The 22,602-nt window shown below is 48.2% G+C and overlaps 1 protein-coding gene across 3 annotated transcripts in view; it reads left to right on the forward strand.

Moving 5' to 3' along the window:
- Positions 1-22,602, forward strand: part of SEL1L3 (SEL1L family member 3) — a 797,084-nt gene that overhangs the window by 658,478 nt on the left and 116,004 nt on the right. For all 3 annotated transcript variants that reach the window (XM_069631849.1, XM_069631850.1, XM_069631848.1), the window contains exons 18-19: positions 3,919-4,009; positions 12,418-12,502. In XM_069631849.1, the coding sequence (XP_069487950.1) occupies positions 3,919-4,009; positions 12,418-12,502 (176 nt within the window). The remainder of the gene's footprint in view (positions 1-3,918; positions 4,010-12,417; positions 12,503-22,602) is intronic.

The raw sequence follows: 22,602 nt of genomic DNA on the forward strand, positions 1-22,602 counted from the left end.
TTGAATTTGGAAAAAGAGGAAAAGCACCAATTATAACCCCATGGGCCGTTTAGTGTCTCAGGGTGAAGCATCTGAAATCTGTTTGCTGCTTGTTTCCAAGGCAGATTATCTTTGCACATTATTTTTTTGATCCAAATTATTGAAGCAACCATTACAAATCAAAATTTGGGGAAATTGGTAAAGTGACAATTTTAGGGCCAAAGACTACAATTACAGCATTGGGCTACTAATTAAATCTGTGTGCTTTTCTTACCTAGGCAGGTCAAGATCTTGTGGGTCAGCGGCCCTCTAGGCTCTTCTCCTTTGTTTTTTACAATGGCGTCACCTTCAGTGAAATCTCAGGAACTCCTCCCAGGCTGCTGAAACAGATGCTTTTTAAAGGCTAAGTCAGACCCCTGTTTCCGTGTTAGCCAATGACATTCTAACAGATAATGATTGCATTCATTTAACCAGTAGGAACAGAATGTCATGTTTGTTTATATTTGAACTGAAGCCAATCTTAGTGTTATCTTTCACTTATGTAAGAACTGGTGCATGTGAACAAGAGGACCTTGACAAAATGATACATCAGTGCTTTATCTTTTTATACAAAATATTCCATATGTTTCTGAATTCTTCTGCTCCTTTGCTACTGTTTTAATAATAGTGCTTGCAAGTTACTACGCACAGTTCAATAACAGATAATGAACGCGGGCCGTTAAAAGCAAAACAAGGTTTGTTTTGAAAAACAATGTAGAAAAGTTGTCAAGGCTAGCATATAGATGTATTGCTTAGAAGAAAGACATTGTGCCTCATTCCGAGGCTGGCGGTAAGGGGTTAACGGCGCCGGTAAGGGTGCCAGTGCCGTTCACCCCTTACCGCCGCATTACGAGGTCCTTTAGCGGGTCCCGCTAAGGGCGGCTGGTTTACCAGGCGCCCTTAGTGGGAGCCGCTAAAGGACCAGGGAGCTAACAAGGGGCCCGTTATTAACGGGCCCGTTGTTGGCTCCCTCCCCATTCCCATTGAGCCCTATTGGGGCTCAAATGGGAATGTGCATGGGTTCCCTGAATGGGGAAATACCGGGTCCTCCAAGGTTGGAATGGTCCGGTATTTCCCCATTCAGGGAACCTGGACCCGGTATGTGGTATGGGGGTAGCCATGGCGCTAATAGCACCATGGCTACCTCCATACTCGTAATGACCCCCATTCTCTTTTCTAAATGCACCAAGCTTTTTGGTTTTCACTGAGTAAATTAACCCCATTATGCATTATACAGAACATTAGTGAAACATTTTATATTTCCAATTGTGCTTAAGAAGAGAACGCAGGCAAAATCAATAGTTCAAATGCAAATGTATTAAATGTATCTTCTATGTGGCTACAGGCTGATGTTGCCTGGCTTGAAGTTGAGATGGTCATATTATAGGTATATAATGTAATTTATGATAGGATTCCCCTGATGTAACAGCAAGCCCATTGAACACAACTCCTACTCCACTGGTTCATGTCACGAAAAGGGAACACAGTACAGCACTTCCACAGGGTCATCCGGGTCTCTTCTGACCAAAGGGTGGCCAAGGAGACTGTGTGCCCTGACCTATGGCCTGCACCCCTCTGGGCAGTATGTCTGGCAAAATGACCATCTGACGAGCATGGCGCCGCTCCCTCACAGAGCAGGATCTGTGGACCTGCACTATGGCAGACCTGCGGCTCCAGCTGTGTCAGGGAGTGAGGCTGCCCCTGGGGATGGAGGGGAAGCAGCGTGCAAGCTGAACTTGGTGGGGAGAGGAAGGCGGGATGGCAGGTATTGTTTTTTTGTAGGGGTGGTGGGAGGGCACAGTGACATGGGGTAAATTAAGGAGGGTGGCAGAAGGGCAAGTTTATTTTAGTGTCTGGGGAAAGACCTATGCAGTGAAAAGCAGGTTGAAGGTTGATGGCGGTTTTCTTTTTTTTGGCCAATGTTGTTTGTTTTTGTTTTTCACACAAAAGGTGTAGGAAATTGATGCAGGGGGCAAACACAACTTATAATTATGGATTAGAAGCTATCAAAAGTACTTTCTATTCCCTGTCAGGGTCCGAGACTATGTTTGTGCTCCAGATTTATTTACTATGATGATTTAACTCGGAACCTTTCAGTGGAATGTATCGTGGGTGTTCATAGTTACCCATCTGAAATTCGTTATGAAAGGGTCAGTGCAAAGGTGATCTTTCAAGATGGCACAGTTATGTGATATCCCAGTAATAATAACCCTGTCTCAAAATGAAGCGATACAAAAGAAGAACCTGTAAATGTTTCATTTTCAGTTGAAAGTAACATAAAGTAAAAATGAAGAAGTTTTAAATTAGTTTTTCAGTGAAATCTTTGGAATTTCTATTCAAATATATGTATTTGTTTTAAGCATATATTTTTGTTTTTGTTGTTGATTTAGTATTGTGGATGAAAATGGTAATTCTTCCACATTTTACCTATTTTATGCCACAAAGCTATAGTCCCAAAACAGGGGCTTTCCATCCCCTTTCCTCCTCCCACCAGGCCCCGTAGCCCCAAGCACCTTCTGAACACGCGTCCACTGTCCGTACATGCTGTAAACGATACTGCTGCGGGGCAAAAATGAATTGGCCTCGTACCTTTTTTTTTACAGTTCAAAGTCGTTTTTTTCATTTTGTTTTACTGTGTGCCGATGGCACATCATTCTTTTTCTGGAGAAGGGCAAACCTCTGGTAGCAAATCCAAACTTCGAAACATTATCTTGGGTCATTGGAGGAGGGCAAAGGGCGAATTGATGGAAGTATGAAAATACCTAAAGGGTATTCTTACAGTAGAATGGAAATATTTTTTTACAGGGATATAACTCTCAAAAAAGATAACATGAGGTAAGAATATTTAGCGGATGTCCAGGTTAGAAATAATATATACATGACAGAAGGGTTTCGAAATACAATATTTATGTCCTCGACCTATTTATGTATCGACTCATGGTGAGCAATTCAGTATTCTGTAGAACTAGCTGGGGTGCCCGGCATTGCCCGTGTCCTGATCGAGTGTTGTCTCATGTGCCCTGGAAGATGTTGATCTTGTCCTCTTGTCGGCAAGTCTTGCTTCAGTTCGCTCTGGTGTCTCATGTGCCCTGGAGGATGTTGCTCTTGTCCTCTTGTCGGCAAGTCTTGCTTCAGTTTGCTCTGCCATCTCATTTACCCTGGAGAAAGTTGCTCTTATCCTCTGATCGGCAAGTCATGCTGCTGTTTGTTTTTGTGTTTCAGAAGCATTTGATATTGATTTTCGCTTTGCATCAGATGGAGCTTTTCTGAGTGGCATGTTTCAGTCACTCAATGGCTTGAGCACATTTGAGAAAGTGTCCAAGAAAGATTGATTGATTGTGCTCTCTTCTTGTGAATGAACTTAAGTAAACTGTAACCTTGCCATTTCCCATATTTGGAGTGGTGTGATAAAAAAGTTTACATTTTTTTAATTCCCTTTAAAAATACTTTAATGAACACTTTTGAACTGTATACAGTATAAATAAATTTCTGAGGAATAACCAACACATCGAACATTTTTCTTCACTTTTCCAAATGTTGCCTCCTTCTAGTACCTACTGTAGTGAATTAGGGTGAGCATCAGTAAATGAGGGTATCTACGGAGTGAATATTTTGCATCCGAACATAGACTACGATCTTACCCCAGACAAAAGGGAATCCTACAAAATTTGGTAGACGTGGGTTCAACTGTGTGAATTTGCATAACCGGACAAACATACACATGTATACATACATTCCACTTTATATATAGAGATCAGTATGTAATACACTACTTTGCCAGTAGAGGATGCTCATCCCTAGGAAAAGCCATCATGCTGTTTTCATAGAAATCATGTCTTTAGATTTTCACTGGAACGCTATGCATTCTTTTTCACAGTTTGTCTTTTTGATCTGTTTTAGGCATGACGCATTTCTACATTACCTTCTGACGGCAGAGGCTGGGGTTGAAATGTCACAGACAAACTTGGCATACCTCTGTGAAGAGAGACCGGTAGGTACACCATCTGCAAAAACCTTTCGAAATGCTTGGTACCAACAGGCCATGGCCCGTTTTAGAGAATAGCAGAACATAGCTTCTCCCTCCTTCCGCTAAGCTCCTCAGGCCTTAGCCTGTTATCCTGGATTCCCAGGCCAGCCACACCCCTGCCTTGCATGCATACCTTGCTGTGGTAAGAGCTCTCCAGAAGGGATGTATCTTGCAACGACCAGCCTCACCCCCTCCTGTTAGGAAGGCTGGCATGGCTAAGGCGACAGCCAGGGCCATACTAATGTACATCAGGAAATGCTCTTAATGTCTACACTTAATGAGATAAAAACGAAACAAATGCACACTGCGTGGACAGGGAAGTTACATTCTTGTGTTATTTTAATAATAATTATGTATAATTGTGAGCAAAAACATAACTGTGTTTTACATTTTATAATAAAACATTCACAAGGGAACTAGCGTCCGGATGAAGGCGTTGAAACGTGCATTTTGATGCAGGCAGGTGTAGTGAGTAGCCTTATGTTCTTGATAAAGTAACCATCTATGGTGCTGTTTTATGTGTGTTCGGTTAATTATTTTTTTCGTACCGTTATTTCTGTGCACGTGCGAATTCTATTGGCACAGCACGTCACCCTTTTTCTCAATAAATGGGTTCTGTAATTAATCGTAACCAAATTTGTATGTTAAATTGTAATACAATCACAATTATAAATAATAATTATTAAAATAACACAAGTGTAACTTCCAGTGTTTATACATAGTACATAGTGTTTATTTGGAGACATCGCCATACAACTAAAATATGCGGCTTGTTTTTTTTGAGAAAAATAACCTCAAAAATCTCTAGCAGAGATGATACCTTTGAGACAGCCAGTGATAGAGACCCCAAAGATACCTTCCTCAGGCAATCCCACAGCAGGTGCTTGCTGCCTGCTGATCTGCATGCAAGTAAAAGTGGAATAGCATCCTTTTATATTCACTCCAGAAACATTCAGATGTAAAGCTCGTATGCACCAGCCGTATGTTTTTCACAGCTGCCTGCCATAACTCCATATTGACACAACTGCCCACGGCTAGGTGATATGTGATCTGACCACTAGCAAAAATCGAATCTGCCCACTCTGATTTGTTGTTTTATGACATATTGCTTACTCTGCATACTGGGTTCAAGCCCGCCAAGCAAATTACATCACATTCTGACTTATTGATAAACATGCCAGGCCAAAGTATTTCTTACCCCATCCTGGTACTAGTTGCCCTACAACTCCTTGTCACCAGCATCGCAGTCCATCTTAACGGAACCACACTAGAGGAGAATAGACTACACCCGCAGAACTTGCTAAACATGGTTCCCAACACTTGCAGCCTTGCCCTTTCTAGTCACCTCCCTTGCATGTCTTCAGGAGACTATACCACGGCCCCATGTACTACGATCAACAGAAATCTCAAATTGCGTGCCAGACCTAAACTATACGAGCCTCTGACCAGATCCTTACCTCCTACTAATAACAAAACCATCTGTGACTGCACTATGACCTCTAATACTTCCAAATGGCCTACCTCCTCATCCGTCCTGTGTGCTACTGCAAATCAGACGACTACACCCCTCTCCAAGCCCATGGCTCATACTAGCCTTACACTATGCTCGACCCCAGTTAAAATGGACAATCAGCCCCTTAAAGGAGCTATCCTCAATGCGAGATCCCTTGTGGCTCATGCCATTGACATAGCCGACGTAATCACAGAAGACAGCCTGGACTTCCTAGCACAGAGTCCTGGCTACAAGATTTTTTTTTTAAATTTCTTTTATTGATTTTATGCAAACAAAACAACGAAAACCAAACAAGCAGCATAATCATAATAGTTCAATTACACATCAAGTTATCGTAGTCACTGCTCCCATTATCCCTCCCTCCCCCCGTGAGCCTATTTGTCAATCTCTTTCAATGTTTGGCACATGCGGCCGGGTTTCGTTCTCTTCGGAGTCCGTTGGATTTAATATTACTCCAAACAATTCTGTTATTAGCGTTTTCCAGGCCAATCGGGTGCCCACCTCCCCATCAGCCCGGCTACTCGCATCTTGCCATGCCACCGTTTCAGCTTCCGCCCATTTCTGTAAGTCCTTCCACCATACATCCACCTTAGGTTTGTGGCATTTCTTCCACCCCATGGCGATCCTACGTTTCGCAAGCACATACGCCAGATTTCTCAGTTTCTCAATATGTTTGAGTTTCCGTGGCCTGGGGAACCCGCCCAGTAAGCAGGCCCAAGCCGTGTTTGTGACAAGAGTAACCCCTTTATCAGCCAGTTTTTGCGCCACTTCACCCCAGTAGCACCTAATAACCGGGCACGACCAGAACATATGTGTCATGTCAGCGTTTTCCAGCTTACATTTAGGACACACTTGTACTCCAGAGTTTCGGAACTTAGATATCCTCAAGGGGGTCATGTATGCCCTGTGTGTCACATACAGCTGAATTTGTTTTAATCTAGCATTTCTAGACACTTTTTTGTGGTAACCCAGGACACGCTCCCACATCCCGTCCTCCATCGGGGCCCCCACTTCCATCTCCCAGTCCAGTCTCAGATGCGTCAAATCTTTCCCCACCTTAGCCATCACCATCTCATACAGTCTCGAGATCTCATGACCCCCTTCAGACATATCATACATTGCTTCCAAAACTGCATCTGGTTCTTCTATCAAAACTGTTTCTGGCCAGGTGTTCTTAATCATCCGCACCAATCTAATGTATGTGACATATTGACCCGTGTGTAGCCCCGCCTCTTCGTTGAGTTCTGTAAACTCCTTGATGGATCCCTCTTGCCAAACATCGCCTAGCGTTGCCAGCCCCACCGATTCCCAGTAGGTCCTAACAATCGCCCTCAGCTGATCATCCTCTCCTGTCAAAGCAACCAGCGGTATCTGCGGGAGGCACGGGTATGGGACTTACATTAGGCGACAAGCCCTACGCCAAATTTTCCATCCAAGCCTCAACATCGCAGGACGCCCCCTCATTTCAGTTTCAGACAGCCAGATCATTTCCTTCAAATAAAACGGGGCGCAGTCCTGTCCAAGCACCCTGTGCTCAGGGGTCACTTCATCAGAGAGCCACTTAGCCACATACTGTAGCTGTCCCGCCAAATAGTAAACCTCAAAATGGGGCAGTCTGATACCTCCTTTTTCATAAAAGTTCTGCAGTTTCCAGAACGCCACTCTATTTCGGGTACCGTGCCACAAGAAATCCCTACACATGCTGACCAATTTACTGAAAAACTTCTTGGGTATTATATATGGGATGTTACTAAAGTAATGCAGGAGCCTGGGCAGAACTACCATCTTGAGCATGGCCCCCCGCCCCATCATCGCCAAGGGCAGTCTTGCCCAGAACTGCATACTGTTTCTAATTTTCTCGACGGCTACTTCCGTATTGTGTCTGTGTTCATCTTGCGCCGTGTGATATATATCTACGCCCAAATAGCGAAAAGAGCTTGTTGCCCATGGTACCTGTAGCACCGGTAGTACTTCTACAGGGATCCCCATATAGCTACCTAATGGGAATATGACAGACTTTTGGGGGTTCACCGAGATGCCCGACAACTCTGCATACCTTTCCATCACTTCTAGTATGTATAAGAGATTTTCTTCTGGGTATTGCAAGTACAGCAACAAATTGTCCGCGTACAAGGATATCAAGTGTCGTTCCCCTCCCACCTCAATGCCTATCGCCTCATACTGTGCCCTCAGGCATATTGCCAGAGGCTCCAGGGCCAAAATGTAAAGCATCGGGGACCAGGGGCACCCTTGTCTGGTGCCTCTGCCAAGTTGCCATCTTTCGGATATCACCGCTCCAGTTCGGACCCTGGCAAGCGGCTCACTATACAACATCTTGGCCCACCTGATATAGCACGGCCCCATTCCATACCCTTCCAAAGCAGCCAATAGCCATGACCACTTGACCGAATCAAAAGCCTTGACTGCATCTAGAGACACTATCGCCATCTCACCCTTGTTCTTACCACCCCATTCGATCACCCGATGAAGTCGCCTATGGTTGTGTTATGTTCCTGCTCGGGACATAACCCGTTTGATCAGGATGTATGAGTCTACCAATCACTTTCCGCAATCGATTTGCTAGGACAGCCGTGAGAATCTTGCTGTCTTGATTTAGCATCGACAGAGGCCTGTAGGAACCACATCTATGCTCCGGTTTATTGGGCTTGGGCAGCGGTATTATGATCGCCTCTCTGAGTGACGCAGGCAACCGTCCTATCTCAAACGCTTCATTCAGCAGGTCCAGCATTGGGGGGAGGATTTCCTCTCTGTATACTTTATAAAATTCGCTGGGGAACCCATCTGCCCCTGGGGCCTTACAGGTAGGCAACTGCTTCACTACCTCTTCTAATTCCTCCAACGTGATTGGCTCATCTAACTCCCCCCTCTCTTCGTCGCTTATCTTGGGCAGCCCTATGTCTTCTAACGTTTTGGATATCTTGCGCTGATCGCCTATCTCATCATCTCCATACAGCACTCTGTAATATTCCACAAATTCTTTGTTAACCCCCTCTTGCGTGGACACCTCATCTCCGTCCTCCCTAATAATACTCCTAATCGGAGGCTTAGGGGGTCTCACTTTTGTATAGCCAGGCCAAAAGGCGGCCTGTCTTGTCTCCCCCCGCGTGCTGCCTCTCAACATATTTCTTATAATTGAGATTGCAGAGTCTTTCCCAATGCCATGCACATTGTTGCTGTAGTTGGAGCACCAGCTCGTGTCTATGTCATCGCTCTTCATCGTTATTTCTAGCTCAGTTTCCGCCCTCTGTAGGTCAGCAAAGACCCCACCCTGTAACCCTCTTGACTTAGCAATGGCCGCCCCCCGCATCACCACCTTAAAAGCTTCCCATAATGTGCCCGCAGAGTCAACACTTTCAGTATTTTCCTCAAAGAAATTAGTAATCTCTTCTTATATCTTCTCTAAAGATTGGATCTTTGAGCGCCTCCGCTCGGAGGCGCCATGTAGGGATCTTCGCCCTCAGGGGGAAATATTGCCATCCGAGGATCAGGGGCGAATGATCCGAGAGGACCCTGGCCTTGTATTCGATTTGAGTAATCTCAGACATCACATCAGCTGTGGAAAAGACGTAATCGAGCCTAGTGTGCAGTTGGTGCGGGGCTGAGTAGTGCGAGTATTGCCTCTCAGTGGGATGTTTCATCCTCCACGCATCTGCAAGGCCAAAATCAGTTAGCAGCATCCGCAACGCTCTCGCCGCTGGGCTAGGCTTACCCACCCTGTCATCTGACCTGTCCACCACAGGATCCAACCCACAATTAAAGTAGTCCTGGCTACAAGATGTTGCAGGACCTGCACTTATGCTAGCCATCCCTGAAGGCTACACCATTTCCAGACAAGACAGAGATGGAACTCGAGGCGGCGGAATAGCTATCATATCCAGAGAGAGCCTATCAATAAGAATAGTCTCTCCCCAAACACTGCAATCATGTGAAATCCTCTCTATCAAACTACCACTAAATAACTCCCAATCACTTACCATGCTCATAATATACAGACCTCCTGGTACCCTCGGGACATTTGAGGAGGACCTGCATAATATACTTGCCAATAATCTCAAACCTACCTCCCAAGTACTGTTGCTAGGTGACTTTAATTTAGGTTTTAACGATTAACGAAGTGGATAAATATGCCTTACAAATCGCCAACGCCCTTGATGCACTAGGACTATCGCAAAAAGTAAACAAACCTACCCATATCAAGGGCAGAACCCTGGACTGGGTAGCCGTCTACAATTGTACAGCTACCATTTCCTCCATTTCCCCTCTATCATGGACTGACCACTCCCTCATGTCCATGACTCTATCAACCACCAGACCACTACTCACAGCTTCTCAAGAAGCGCCACCTTGTCTAACCAGAATGAAAAAGAATATCACAGTGGACAATGTGATTCCTAATATTCTCTACCTACCCTAAATTCTCTGCCGGGTAATCTTGACCCAAGTACCTTGGTGCAGGAATATAACAAGATTATGCTCTCCACATTGGACAAAGTTGCCCCTCTCAATCTGAGACCAATCTGAGACCAAGCAGAGCCAAAGCAAACCTTAACAAGTGGTTCACTCCACAACTAATGGACTTGCGCCTACTGAAAAGAAAATGCGAAACCACCTGGCGGGTTTGCCATTCCAGTGAGAATAAAAAGAAGCTAACTTCCACGGCATTACACTACAAAAACGAAATCTATCTGGCAAAACGAAACTCATATAATGAACGCATTGCCAACTCCAACTCTAATATGAAAGAACTATTTACTATACTAAGAGAATTAGAGTCCCCTATCTCCACACCCGATATATGTATCAAAAACAAGACTTGGTGCTCAGAGATCCAACAAGCCCTAACTAATAAAATACACACCCTACAAATTAAAATAAAAACTAAGAAAGACGCTCTAATCCTACCACAGCCAACTAACTCTCTCCCACCTAGTGAAGAAACCATTGATCAGAATAATAGATTCCGTTTCACCAAAACTTCCATCCTAGAAGTTGAAAAAACTATCTTATCACTCAAACCTTCTAACTGTAAAGAAGATGTCTGCCCAGCTCACATCATAAAAGATGCCCCTAGAGACCTCTCTCCCTTCATCTCTAAGCTGATCAACGCCTCATTCGCCACTGGCACTGTCCCAGCCAACCTTAAACAATTATGGGTTCTCCCACTTCTGAAGAAGCAAACTTTAGACCCACTCATTGCCACAAACTACCGCCCCATCACGACGGTTCTATTTTTACTTAATATTTTGGACAAAGTTGCTTACTCACAGATCCAAAAATACCTTGAGCTACATAAACTCCTAGGGGTCAGACAGTCAGGATTCCGACCGTTGCATGGGACGGTAACTGCATTGATAGATCTGAAAACACAAATCGATGAGCTGAGAGATAAAGGGAAGACAGCACTACTTCTATTGATTCAGCGGCCCACTTCTCCAAAGATGCTGTCAAGTGGATAGAATCATTCCTGAGTGACAGAACTATCAGTGTTCTTCCTATCGGCAGCGGCTGACCCTACCCCAATCGTGTGCAGGGTCCCTCAGGGCTCATGCGTGTCTCCAACTCTGTACAACATTTTCACCAAACCTTTGTTTGATGATTTGGACCTTCTTGGTATCGCCTCCACCAATTACGCAGATGATACACAGATTCTCCTCCCACTTTCCGGGGATCATGGTAAGGATTTGGCGTCGGTGAATAGGATCTACCTCATCATTCGGGCATGGATGGCCACACATGGCCCATGCCTGAATGATGACAAGACAGAGCTGATCATTCTTGGCACCCCCTCCAACATCACCAAATTAGGTCATGAATATGCTTCTTTCATCATTGATGGCAATAATACCATAGTCTTGAAGGAGGTAAAAACCCTGGGTTTCTACCTGGACGCCACTGTCTTTCAATAAACGACTGAAATCCCTGGTCTCTACTACAGCCTACACGTGCAAGCTTATCAGAGCCGGTAAGCCCTTCCTCTCCAACCACAGTTATATTAGACTGGCCAGAGCATTAATTCTCTCCAGATTAGGTTATTGCAATGCTCTCTACAGTAGCGCTAACAAAGACAGTATCCAAAAATTACAAATATTACAGAATAACGCTCTCAGAGCCGCACTAGGCATCAACAAAAGAGTGCACATCACCGCAATCAGACACCAATACAAATGGCTACCCACCAACAACAAGATACAACTAAAATTGCCTCCCTGACACACAAAGCATTACACAATGTTGCCCCTAGCTACCTAATTGATAAATTGACCAGAAGAACTTCCAGCAGGCCTACCAGAGTCGTCAATACTAACTGCCTGGTGGTACCAAGATTTAAATCTTCCAAGATTGGCGACAACAGCTTCCCTGTGAAGGCCGCCAAACTATGGAACTCCTTGCCACACGATCTGAGAGCTGATCAACCCTACCCACATTTTAGAAAGAATCTTATCACCCACCTTAACCTGACTGAAGACTAGTCTAAACTGAAACCTTTGCACATTAGCACATCTTGCCACCCAATATTGTAAATTACTGTAAACTACTGTACATTATGATGTAAATAACTTTATTGAAATCTACTACCTGTATATTCTGAGCCCTACCTGTCTTGTATCTCACTTGTCAATTTATACTGTTATTCAATATGTAACCTTGTAAGCCTTGCATCTCCTTTGCTGCGCCCTGTTACCTACGGGTCTGGTGCGCATTAGACATTCAATGAACAAACAAACATTATTTGTGCAGATGTGCTTGTACATAAAATTGCAGAATGTCACTTAATTAGGTATTCGCTCACAAGGCTATTTGTAAATACATTAAATTGTGAAATGTGTTCTTTCCGCAGGAGCTGGCAGCCAGATATTTATCTTTTAACTGTGTTTCCAGATACTATAATCTTTCTGTCTTCCAACGTGATGCTCCTTCTTTTGGTACGTATTGAAACCAAAAATAACTGTGATATTTGTTTTTGGATGATACCCCTGCAAACTGTGCAGGGAGTCTTGATTCTATTAAAGCCAAGGAGGTGAGCATTATGCTTCAATTTATTTAATCTTACTCTTCAGCAGTTTCAACAAATAACTGTAAATGAGCTTCAAAAACCTCATTTTCTTTTTTTTTTTCAAAACTATAAGTCCCTCTAGACACTATCTCTTCTGTAGTTCACTGTCCTTCCTGACCCTGTATGAGTCACTTCCTTCTCTCAACTCCTCCTCTTCTTTGGATGCCCTGAACTGCACCTCGAACTTGATAAAGTGACCAAACATCTATCTGATAACTGTCCAACCGGGCCATCGTACTCTTCTACTCTTGACCTTTGACTCCTGTCGAGTCCTGCTGGTCATCGTCCCTCTTCTTAGGAGGCACTTAGATCTTTCCCTCGATCAACTTTCAACTGCTCTTCTGGTTTTCCCCTGTTGAGATAGAAGAGCTTCGTTGGGGAGGTGAGTACACTGCCCTATGCAACAAATCAAGTAAGTTATACATGTAAATGTCCAGTGTACGGCATGGGTTGGAGAGTAATGCTCGCCTCCTTGTCTTTAATAGAATCAAGACTCCCTGTGCAGTATGCAGGGGTAGTCTTCATCTATGCCAAGACAGGAGGCAAGCATTATGCTTTTTCAAAGATCTCCACTACTGCTTGCGTCCCTGAAGGCACTGGCTTGAAATAAAAGGCCTTAAATGCGCTATCGCTAGCCCAGTCTGCCGCTTTAAGTATGTCTCTCAGTACTACGCCTGATGCATATGCCCTAGACGCCATAGCTCCTTTCACTAAATCAGCCCCCAAACACTCCAGGTTGATCCCCACTAGCTGCATAATCTCTCCAACCCATCTAGCTATAGTAGCTGTGGCTACTACTTTATGCGGTTTCCTGCGTGCTATTAACAACTGCGCCACCCCGCAGGTCGGATCTCAGCCGTCTTTAGCTCGTATTCGTGGACACATTTTTCCACACACAAGCAGGGATGCCCCGGGAAGTACGGATACTGAATTTGTTTTTGTTCTCCTTGTCAGGGTGAATGTAACGGCTTCAGGTCTGTAACATTTCCTATCTACGTCTAGCGCCTTCACATCCGACACCCTCTTGCAAGAGACCAGACATAATAGCATCGCTAACTTGCCCGAGATCTGGGCTAGCAACAGGAATTAATTTGCTGGCCAGCTTACCAGAAATCTCAGCACTATGTTCACGTCCCACAAGGATGAGCATTTGGGTTCCGGGGGAATCCTCAACCGGGCCCCTCTCATAAGAGTAACGACCACGGGGTGTTCACCTGCTGCCATCCCGTCTACCTGCTTTTGCCCCACGGTGATGGCGGACCATTATACACCCATTGTCCTATAGGCTCTGCCATCTTTGAGCAGTTCCACCAGAAAGTTTAGGACCTCCACTATAGGGACCGAAACGTGAGAAAAACCTCTGTTCCTGCACCAGGCTGCCCATTAGCCCCAAGCCGCGCTGTAGCTCTGTCAGGTGGAAGGGGCCCAGGATTCTGCAATGAGTTGTTCAGCTTGTTTTGAAATGCCTAGTAAGGACCACTTGTGCCCCATACTGTGCATTGCATAAGGGGAAGAGTCACCGTCACTCTCAGGGTGAGACGACCCAGCTGGGTCAGTGAGAAGTCGATGCCCTGACTGAAGTACCCTCGGGAAGTCCGAAGCGAGCTCCATCCGAGCTGGAAACCATACTTGTGATTTCCAGATGTGGTGTTATGACTATTCGCGCCCCCCTCTGTGCACTTTCGCTAGTACTCGGCTGATCATCTGTGTGGAAAGGACCCCACAGCTGCTCCACTCGCTGAAATATGTTTGGGTCTAGCCTCCAGTCGCTGGAGTCCGTTAGATACCAGGAGTTCCAGTCTATTACTACATTGAGCCCACCCAGGAGAAATTCTGCTGTGACAGAGATCCATGACTCTAGGCAGTAATACCAGAAATCCTTTGCTAACTCCACCAGGAGACTCGACCTCATGCCTCCCAGGTGGTTGATATACCTGACTGCCGGGATCTCTTTAGTGTAACCTAACAAGCCCATCCCAGGATCAGGATCCATTACTTGGCCTACGATCCCCCCAATTACCTCAAACACCCTTTTCCAAAATGATTGTATGTTTGGGCAGCTCCAAGCAACATGGAGGAAGTCAGCCATTTCCGACCGGCATCTATTACATCTTCCGGTGACCTCCGGAAAGAGCTCTCTGAGCTTAACAGGAGTGTAATAGAATTGGTGAATATACTTAAAGTGAATTAGCTTATACCCCGCGTTGATTGCGCCTTTTCGAATACCCTCGCAGCAGTATTTCCTTGTATCCTCTGAGATCTCCCTACCCAATGATTTCTCCCATTTCTCCCGCAAGCCAGATGTTCCCATGCTCCTAGAGCGGATAGCCATTGAGTATAGTCCCGTGGTCATACGCCTGTCCAGTAGGCCCTGCAGTGCCTTATCTAACATAGGGGACACCGGCGGCTGGTCAGGGAAAGTACGCCTGTCCAGTAGGCCCTGCAGTGCCTTATCTAACATAGGGGACACCGGCGGCTGGTCAGGGAAAGTATCAAATACCGCTCGAAGGCCCACCTTGAATCTAAAGTATAAAAACACATCTAGGGCAGATAGAGACCCCTTCTCCCTCAATTCCCCCAAAGATACAAATCTGCCCCCAGGGAACACATCACCAAAGAATGTAATACCAAGTCTCTTAACCATATCCACAAAGCATCTTTCTCCAGTAATAGGTATCCCCGGTGTATGTATTACTGGGAGCCGGGGTGAATAGAGAACCCCACCCCCTGCTTCTGTTCTAGCTTAGTCCATGCTCTACACGTTACCTCTACCAAGTTTTTTGGGCAACGCACCCGATTCGGGGCTAACAGGATAACTGACCGAAGCAGGTTGGGCGCAACCACTGCTCTCTCCACCTCTATATGACTTCTATCATGTTGAAATCTGTGCCAATAAATCAGAAACCCAGCTTGCGCCACCTCGTAATAAGTTTCAAAGTCCGGCAACGCCAAGCCCCCCTCCGACACCGGGACTATTAACTTATCCCACAAGACCCTTGCTGGTTTATCTGCCCATATAAATCGCGTTATCTCGGCTTTCAAACTACGAAAAAATTCCCCGGGGACTCTAACTGGGGCATTCACGAAAATATAAAGAAGTCTTGGGAGCAGTGTCATTTTAACAACGGATATCCGCCCATACAGGTTCAGTGGGAGCTTCCTCCACCTACTCAGGGCCAACTTGGCGTTATGCAGAGTGCTAAGATAGTTAGTGTGATACACCACCTGCGGGTCCCTCGCAATGGAAATACCCAGGTAAGTTGTACTGACCAAATGCCACAGAAACCCCCATATATCATGGAACTGGGACGTTGCCTCCGACAGGGGAAATAACACTGATTTGGATGTGTTCACCTGTAGACCTGACACTACCCCGAATCCCTGAACTTCCTCCATCACCGGGTCTAAGTTTACCTCAGGATCTTTAATAAACAGCACCACATCATCAGCATACAATGAGATTATTAGTTTGTGATTGTACAATTGGATCCCCCGGTGTATATGCCCATCCCTGATCCTTTCCGCTAATACTTCGATCACCAAGGCAAAAATTAGGGGTGACAAGGGACATCCCTGTCTGGTCCCGCGTTCGAGAGATGGCTGGTGTTAATTGGCCGTTCACCCTCACCCTCGATGTCGGACGCGTGTACAGTAGCTTCACCAAACTCACGTAATAGGCGCCTAAACCCATACGCTGAAGAACTGAGAGCAGAAACAGCCATTCTATCGAATCAAATGCTTTGGTGGCATCCAAGAGGGCGGCCACCACTGATTCCCATGTGGCTACTGCCGACACTAACCCGAACATTCTTCTGAGACCATACGAGGTGGAACGCCTGGGATAAAACCAGCTTGGTCTGCCGACACCATTTCCGCCATGTAGGGCGCCAGTCTCGCGGCCAGAATTTTCGCCAGGATTTTATTGTCTTTGTTAACTAAGGAGATTGGGCGGTACGAGGAGAAGTCGCTCCCAGGTTTGCCAGGTTTCAACAGGACTACCACTATCGCCTCTCGTAGTGAATCCGGTAGAATCCCCGATTCTAAGCTGTGCCGGTACATATCCAGCAACTGAGGTGCCAGAGTGTCGGTGTAGCATTTATAAAACTCTGCCATAAACCCGGCGATTTCCCATTCGGCAAAGCCTTAATTGCCTCTACAACCTCCTCCAGCGTCAGCGGATGATTCAGGTGATCCCTCTGGGCTTCCGTGCACCAATGCAGCGCAACTTTGTCTAAATATTTCTCAGTGTCCCTCAACGAGGCCTGTGAGCTCGAAGAGTACAGATGACTGTAAAACCGAAAGAACTGATGAACAATTTCAGTGTCCTCAAACATATTATCCCCCCGCTCATCCGTGATCACCTGCACTCTGCCCGCATAACAGTCCATTTTGGTCATCCCTGCAAGGGTGCGACCAGGTCTGTTACCTTCACCATATTGCCGAATGTTAGATGCATTTCTCAGAAATTTGACTTCCCTCAGCGCTAACGCTTGGAACTCCTGCCGGTGTTTAAGAATCTCTGCCCGAACATGATCGGAAGGAGCTGTGTTAGCCGCCTGCAGTCCTTGCAGGGTCTCTTCATTGGTCGCTAATTCCCTCCTAATTAATTTGAGAGTGCCTGCCTCTCTAGATATACACTCCCTGCGTATCACACATTTCAGGCTCTCCCAAAGTACACCCGGGGATTGCACCGATCCTATATTTAGTTCTAAAAAGGTGTCAATCGCCATCTGCAAGCCATCCCTGAATACTGCATCGGTCAGACCCTCATTCTTGAAGCGCCATGCGTACGCTCCCCGAGCCCGCCCCTCGTCACCCAGGACCAGAAGCACGGGTGCAACCTCCTTGACCTTACCCAGCAATGAATGCGAGACAAGAAAAAGGTCGAGTCGTGAAGCCCATGAGTATCGGAATGACATGTGTATTGCCGTGACCCCGGGTGCCGCACCCTCCACACATCCGCGACCTCCCAAAGAAGCAACAGTTCCCGCAGTCGATGCATCCCTTTATTCCCCCCGCCCTGCGTCCCCTTGGACCTGTCCCATTCAGGTTGCAGTACAGTGTTGAAATCTCCAGCCCAAATTACCTCCCCAGCCACTGAAGCTCCAAGCTGCTTATCGATCCAATCGAGGGTGTCTACCGTGTCATTGTAAGGCCCATAGTGGTTTACAAAGGTATACTGCCTCCCCTGCATAGTGCCCTGTACTATAAGGCCTCTACCCCCCTCATCCTTCACTACAGAAACCAAGTTGAACCCAACTCTGCGATGAATTAGTATACAGACCCCCCTAGCATATGTAGAATACGACGAGAAGTATCTATGACAGCCCCACGATTTCCCAAAGGTGGATTCATTATCCTTCGTTAAATGAGTCTCCTGAAGAAATGCTACTTCCACCTTGTGCCTTTGCATGTACAACAGTACCTTTCGACGTTTTATGGGGCACTTCAAACCTCTGACGTTCCATGTGCAGAATTTAATTGACGCCATACCCCCAGCAAATAACTATATAACCCACAGATTGACCAGCCCCCGTGGGCACTGCAGCAGGACAGATTTAGAGTTCCCACGAACAAGTGTGTCAACCCCCACCAACAACCCCAACTTGTCAGTGAAACCACACCCCTCCCTCATCCCTCCAAAACACCCCCAATAACAAAACTGAGACCTGAGCATCAGGTCCCTAATCGCTTCCACTTGAGGTGGCACTCTGGGCCCAGCCAACCCTGTTCGCCTCCGAAGAGCAGTGCACCCCGTAAGCCAAGCCTACACTATTTAGCGGCTACTCAAAAGGATATAATGTCTTGAAGACCCTATTGTCCACCATTCATCCCTTGCCGGGGCCGTCGCGGCAGCTGCTCCAGGAAGCCCGAGGCTTCTTCCGGTGTGTTAAAGAACTGCGCCTTGCCCTCGTGCTCAACGCAGAGTTTTGCTGGGAACAGCATTGCATACCGGATTCCGCGGTCCCTCAACTGCTTCTTCACTTCCAAAAATGATTTCCTGGATGCTTGGACCTTATCCGAGAAGTCAGGGAATAGTCTAATGTTGTCCCCCTTGTATGACACCAACCCCTTCTCCCGCGCCTTGCGGAGAGCGGTGTCCCGGTCCCGGTAGTTTAACAGCCTTGCTATTATCGGGCGTGGAGGCGCCCCAGGGACCGGCCTCTTTCCCGAGGGTATCCGGTGCGCTCTTTCCACTACGAACATGTCGGAGAAACCATCTGGGCCCAAGGCCTCCTTGAGCATAACCTCCACCTGTTGCTCCATGTTCTTCTGGTCAGACGATTCCGACACGCCCACAATCCGCAGGTTGTTCCTCCGACTACGCGATTCCAAATAATCCTGTTTGGCCATCAATTCTTTCAAAGCCCTCTGCACCGATGTCATATCCCTAGCTAGGGAGCTAGACTCATCCTCCACCGTTGACACTCTACCTTCCACCTCATCCAGCCTCTCGCCATGTTTGTCCAGCCTTACCTGCATATGGTCGACCTTACAGGTAAGTGTGGCCATTTTTCCATCCAGGGTTTGGATACTGGACTGTAGTTGATTGAACATAATTTTGATATCCTGGAGGGCCCCCAAAGCGTCGACTTGGAGTGCCGAGATGCCAAACCGCAGCTTGGATTGCCGCTGTCTGCTCTTTTTACCAGGCTTGGACATCCCCCTCCACCCAGGAGGGGGAAGAGACCCAGAGTGGCCCCCTACAAATCCGCTCCCCCAGGGCTCCAGATAGAAACAGCAGCCGCACCGAGCCCGCCACAGGTGGTTCAAATAGTCACAGGCGAACAGGCATAGAGAGCTCCCTTTACTGCACCCCACGGGCTTCTACACTAATGAATGCCTAATGGAATTTACAGGTGGTCCAAGCTACAGCACACCGAGTCTCTCGTGCCTCCGGGCAGCTCCCCTCCAATGCCGAGAGTCCCCTCCCAGGACCTCCCAGGACGCAGACACCCCGCTCCAGGACTCGTGCAGCTCCCTCCCCTCACGTCTCGGCACCAGGTAAAGGGTGCCGCTCCTCAGATGCAGCGGGACCGCCCCCGGCGGGGTCCAGCACACCAGCCGCCTCCCGCTCAGCGCTCGCAGCTCCTCCACTGCCGCTCCTAGGACCAGTCCTCTCGCAGAGCCCGATGTATCTTCAAATCTGAGCGGAGGGGCTGGGCGGGAGCCAGCACCGTGACCAGCCCAGGCCAGGCGAGCCTCTGCCGCGGCTCTAAGCCTCAGCCCCCGCTGGCATGCCCCGGTGAAGAAGTCCACAAGCAGTCCACCAGAGGGTCAATCCAAGGTTCCTGGCTCCCCCGCCACAGATTCGGAGCTCCTCCGCATCGCTGCCCGGCAGCCCGCAGGCAAGCCGCACGCCCTACGTCAAGCAGCGTGTGCTCAAGGACTCTCCAGCTGCCGACACCGCCCTCCTCTTTCCGCCGTTACAGGACCTCCGATCGGCCGTCCACCAGGCGCCAGAGCGTCCGACCACGGCACGCGGCCGGAGATCTCATTGGAGCGCCAAGCCCCGGGGGCAACTCCACCAGTCCTCCGCTTCACACCGAGTGCCGCCAGCTCGAGGACAGGGCCATCCCAAAGCTCTACCCCGAACGTGGAGGCAGAACTCTGTCGGGAAAGCTCCGGATATTGTCCGGATTTCACAGGGTGGCTGGGAGCTCACAGGCTCGCAGCCATTTTGGCTGGGCTCACGAGCGCCCCCCCCACACCTCCTTAAAACTTAATGCCAGGTCCAGACATGATGAGGTGTAGACTAATGTGCCAAGTGCTTGGCTTGCAGGCTTATGTACACGTCCACTGTACCTTAGAATGCCTGATGTGATGTGCTGGCACCTTGTGTGTCTGCTTAATGCTCCCAGCTTCTGAGAGCTAGCTTTATGAGGAACTGTTGCATACTTTTGAATTCAAATAGCTTCTATCCCTTGGGGATCTCGGATAGTGCTCATGTCTGCAATGCCCGAAGCAATATCTGGTCGCTTGTGTGACACTGGAAAGGAGGAGGAGCCCTGCCTACCCAAGAGTGGGGGCTTGCTCCTCTAGGCCTCCTATGTCCTGCTGTCGGGCTCTCTCGCGCTGTCTGGCAGAGACGGGCCCCGCCCCTGCGAGGGAGGGGGTCAAGAGGCCGACACTCATGCGCTGGATCGCTGCACTGCCGGAGGAGGCCCCGCCTCCCCAAGGGTGTGGACTCCGCGCTGGCCTGGCGCCGCTCTGCTCGACCTCACTGAGGCGAGGTGGAACTTCTGGAGGGCACACTTCTTCTCCTCTTTGCTCAGCCACAAAGGGAAAGAAGGCATGACACGTCCCTCTGGGTCCATGTGTCCCCAGTGGGGGGCAGGCTTGCTCTCCATGCACATTTCTGGCACCAGGATTTCGCGGACCCCTGGATCCTCTCCGTAGAATCCACAGGGTACCGCCTACCCATCCCAGCCTCTCCTCCCTCCTTCAAGTTGGGACAGCAACTCTTCTGGCGGTGATCCGGTTGCTCGTAGAGAGCCAGGCAGTGGAGGAAGTCCCAGCCTCCCAGCGAGGCTTGGGCTTTTACTTCAGTATTTCTGCCATTCAGAAGAACCAGGCAGGCCTGAGAGTTGTGCTGGACCTTTCCACCCTCAACCTCTCCTTACCCTTGCATACATTTAAAATGTTTATGCCAGCTTTTATAGCGGAGACTTTGTGCAAGGGAGACTGGATGTGCTCCCTGGATCTGAAGGACGTACCCACACATCCCGATTTGGCAGCCTGATCGTTCTTTCCTTCGGTTCAGGATCATGGGCTACCATTTTCAATACAAGGTCCTTCCTTTTGGCCTCAACTGGGCCCCCACAGTCTTTACTAGGCTCATGAATACAGTGGCTGCCCTCCTCAGAGCGCAGGGCTTCCACATCTACCCATACCTCGACGACCGGCTCGTCAGGTCTACATCTCTGGAAGTGGTTCACCACTCTTCCCATGCCCTTATGAACACACTGCATGATCTGGGCTTCTTGTTCGATCTCAAGAAGTCGCAGCTGCAGCCCACGCAGACTCTGACATTCTTGGGCCTCATCTGGGACACGTGCTCTGAGAAGGTATTTCCGTCGGAGGACAAGATCTTGGCCATCGAGAGGGCCGCCGCCCACTTCCTCAGCAGAGCGGTGACCTCGGCTTGGTGGTACCAGCATCTCCTGGGTCTCTTGGCGGCGGTCCTATTAGCCGTCCCACACACGAGACTGAGAATGAGGAGGATTCAGCTGCACTTCGCGGCCTCATGGAACCAGGAGCAGGATCTCAATCCGAGAGGATCAACGTTCCTCCATCTCTCCACCCGGACCTAACATGGTGGTCCAGGGACTGCATCCTACGGACGGGCAAGCCCTTTCGGCTGCCCACCCCGCAGGCCACCATCACCACAGACTCCTAGCTCAAGGGCTTGGGAGTCACCCTGGATGATCTGTCAGTCAACGCACCTGCACTCGACAGGAGCAGGAATACCACATCAATTGGTTAGAGCTGAACGCCATCTGCCTAGTGCTCAGAGAATTCCTACCACTTCTCAAGGGCAAGGTTGTCCTCATTCAGACAGACAACTCAACCAGCATGTACTACGTCAACAAGCAGGGAGGCACCAGATCCCCTCCTCTGTGCAGACTGGCAATCAGCATGTGGGAGTGGGCCCTGGAAAACATCTACCTCACGGCAGTCCACCTCCTAGAGGAATCCAACCTGGAGGCCGGACAGGTTCAGCAGGTTTGGAGCGGACAATTACGAGTGGCAGCTAAACAACCTTGTCATTCAGGAGATCTTCAACAGGTGGGGTCATCCCCAGGTGGATCTCTTTGCCACCTGGCACAACAAGAAGTGCCCTTGGTTCGCCTCCTGACAGGGACAGAGCCCCAGCTCCCTGGGCGACGCATTTCGGCTTCAGGGGAACGGCATGAAGGCTTATGCCTTCCCGCCCACTCTGCTGATTCACAGAGTGATTTTCAAGAT

This window comes from Ambystoma mexicanum, chromosome 6q (genome assembly GCF_040938575.1).
Source record: "Ambystoma mexicanum isolate Mex_15411 chromosome 6q, UKY_AmexF1_1, whole genome shotgun sequence".
In the NCBI taxonomy this organism is placed as follows: Eukaryota; Metazoa; Chordata; class Amphibia; order Caudata; family Ambystomatidae; genus Ambystoma; species Ambystoma mexicanum.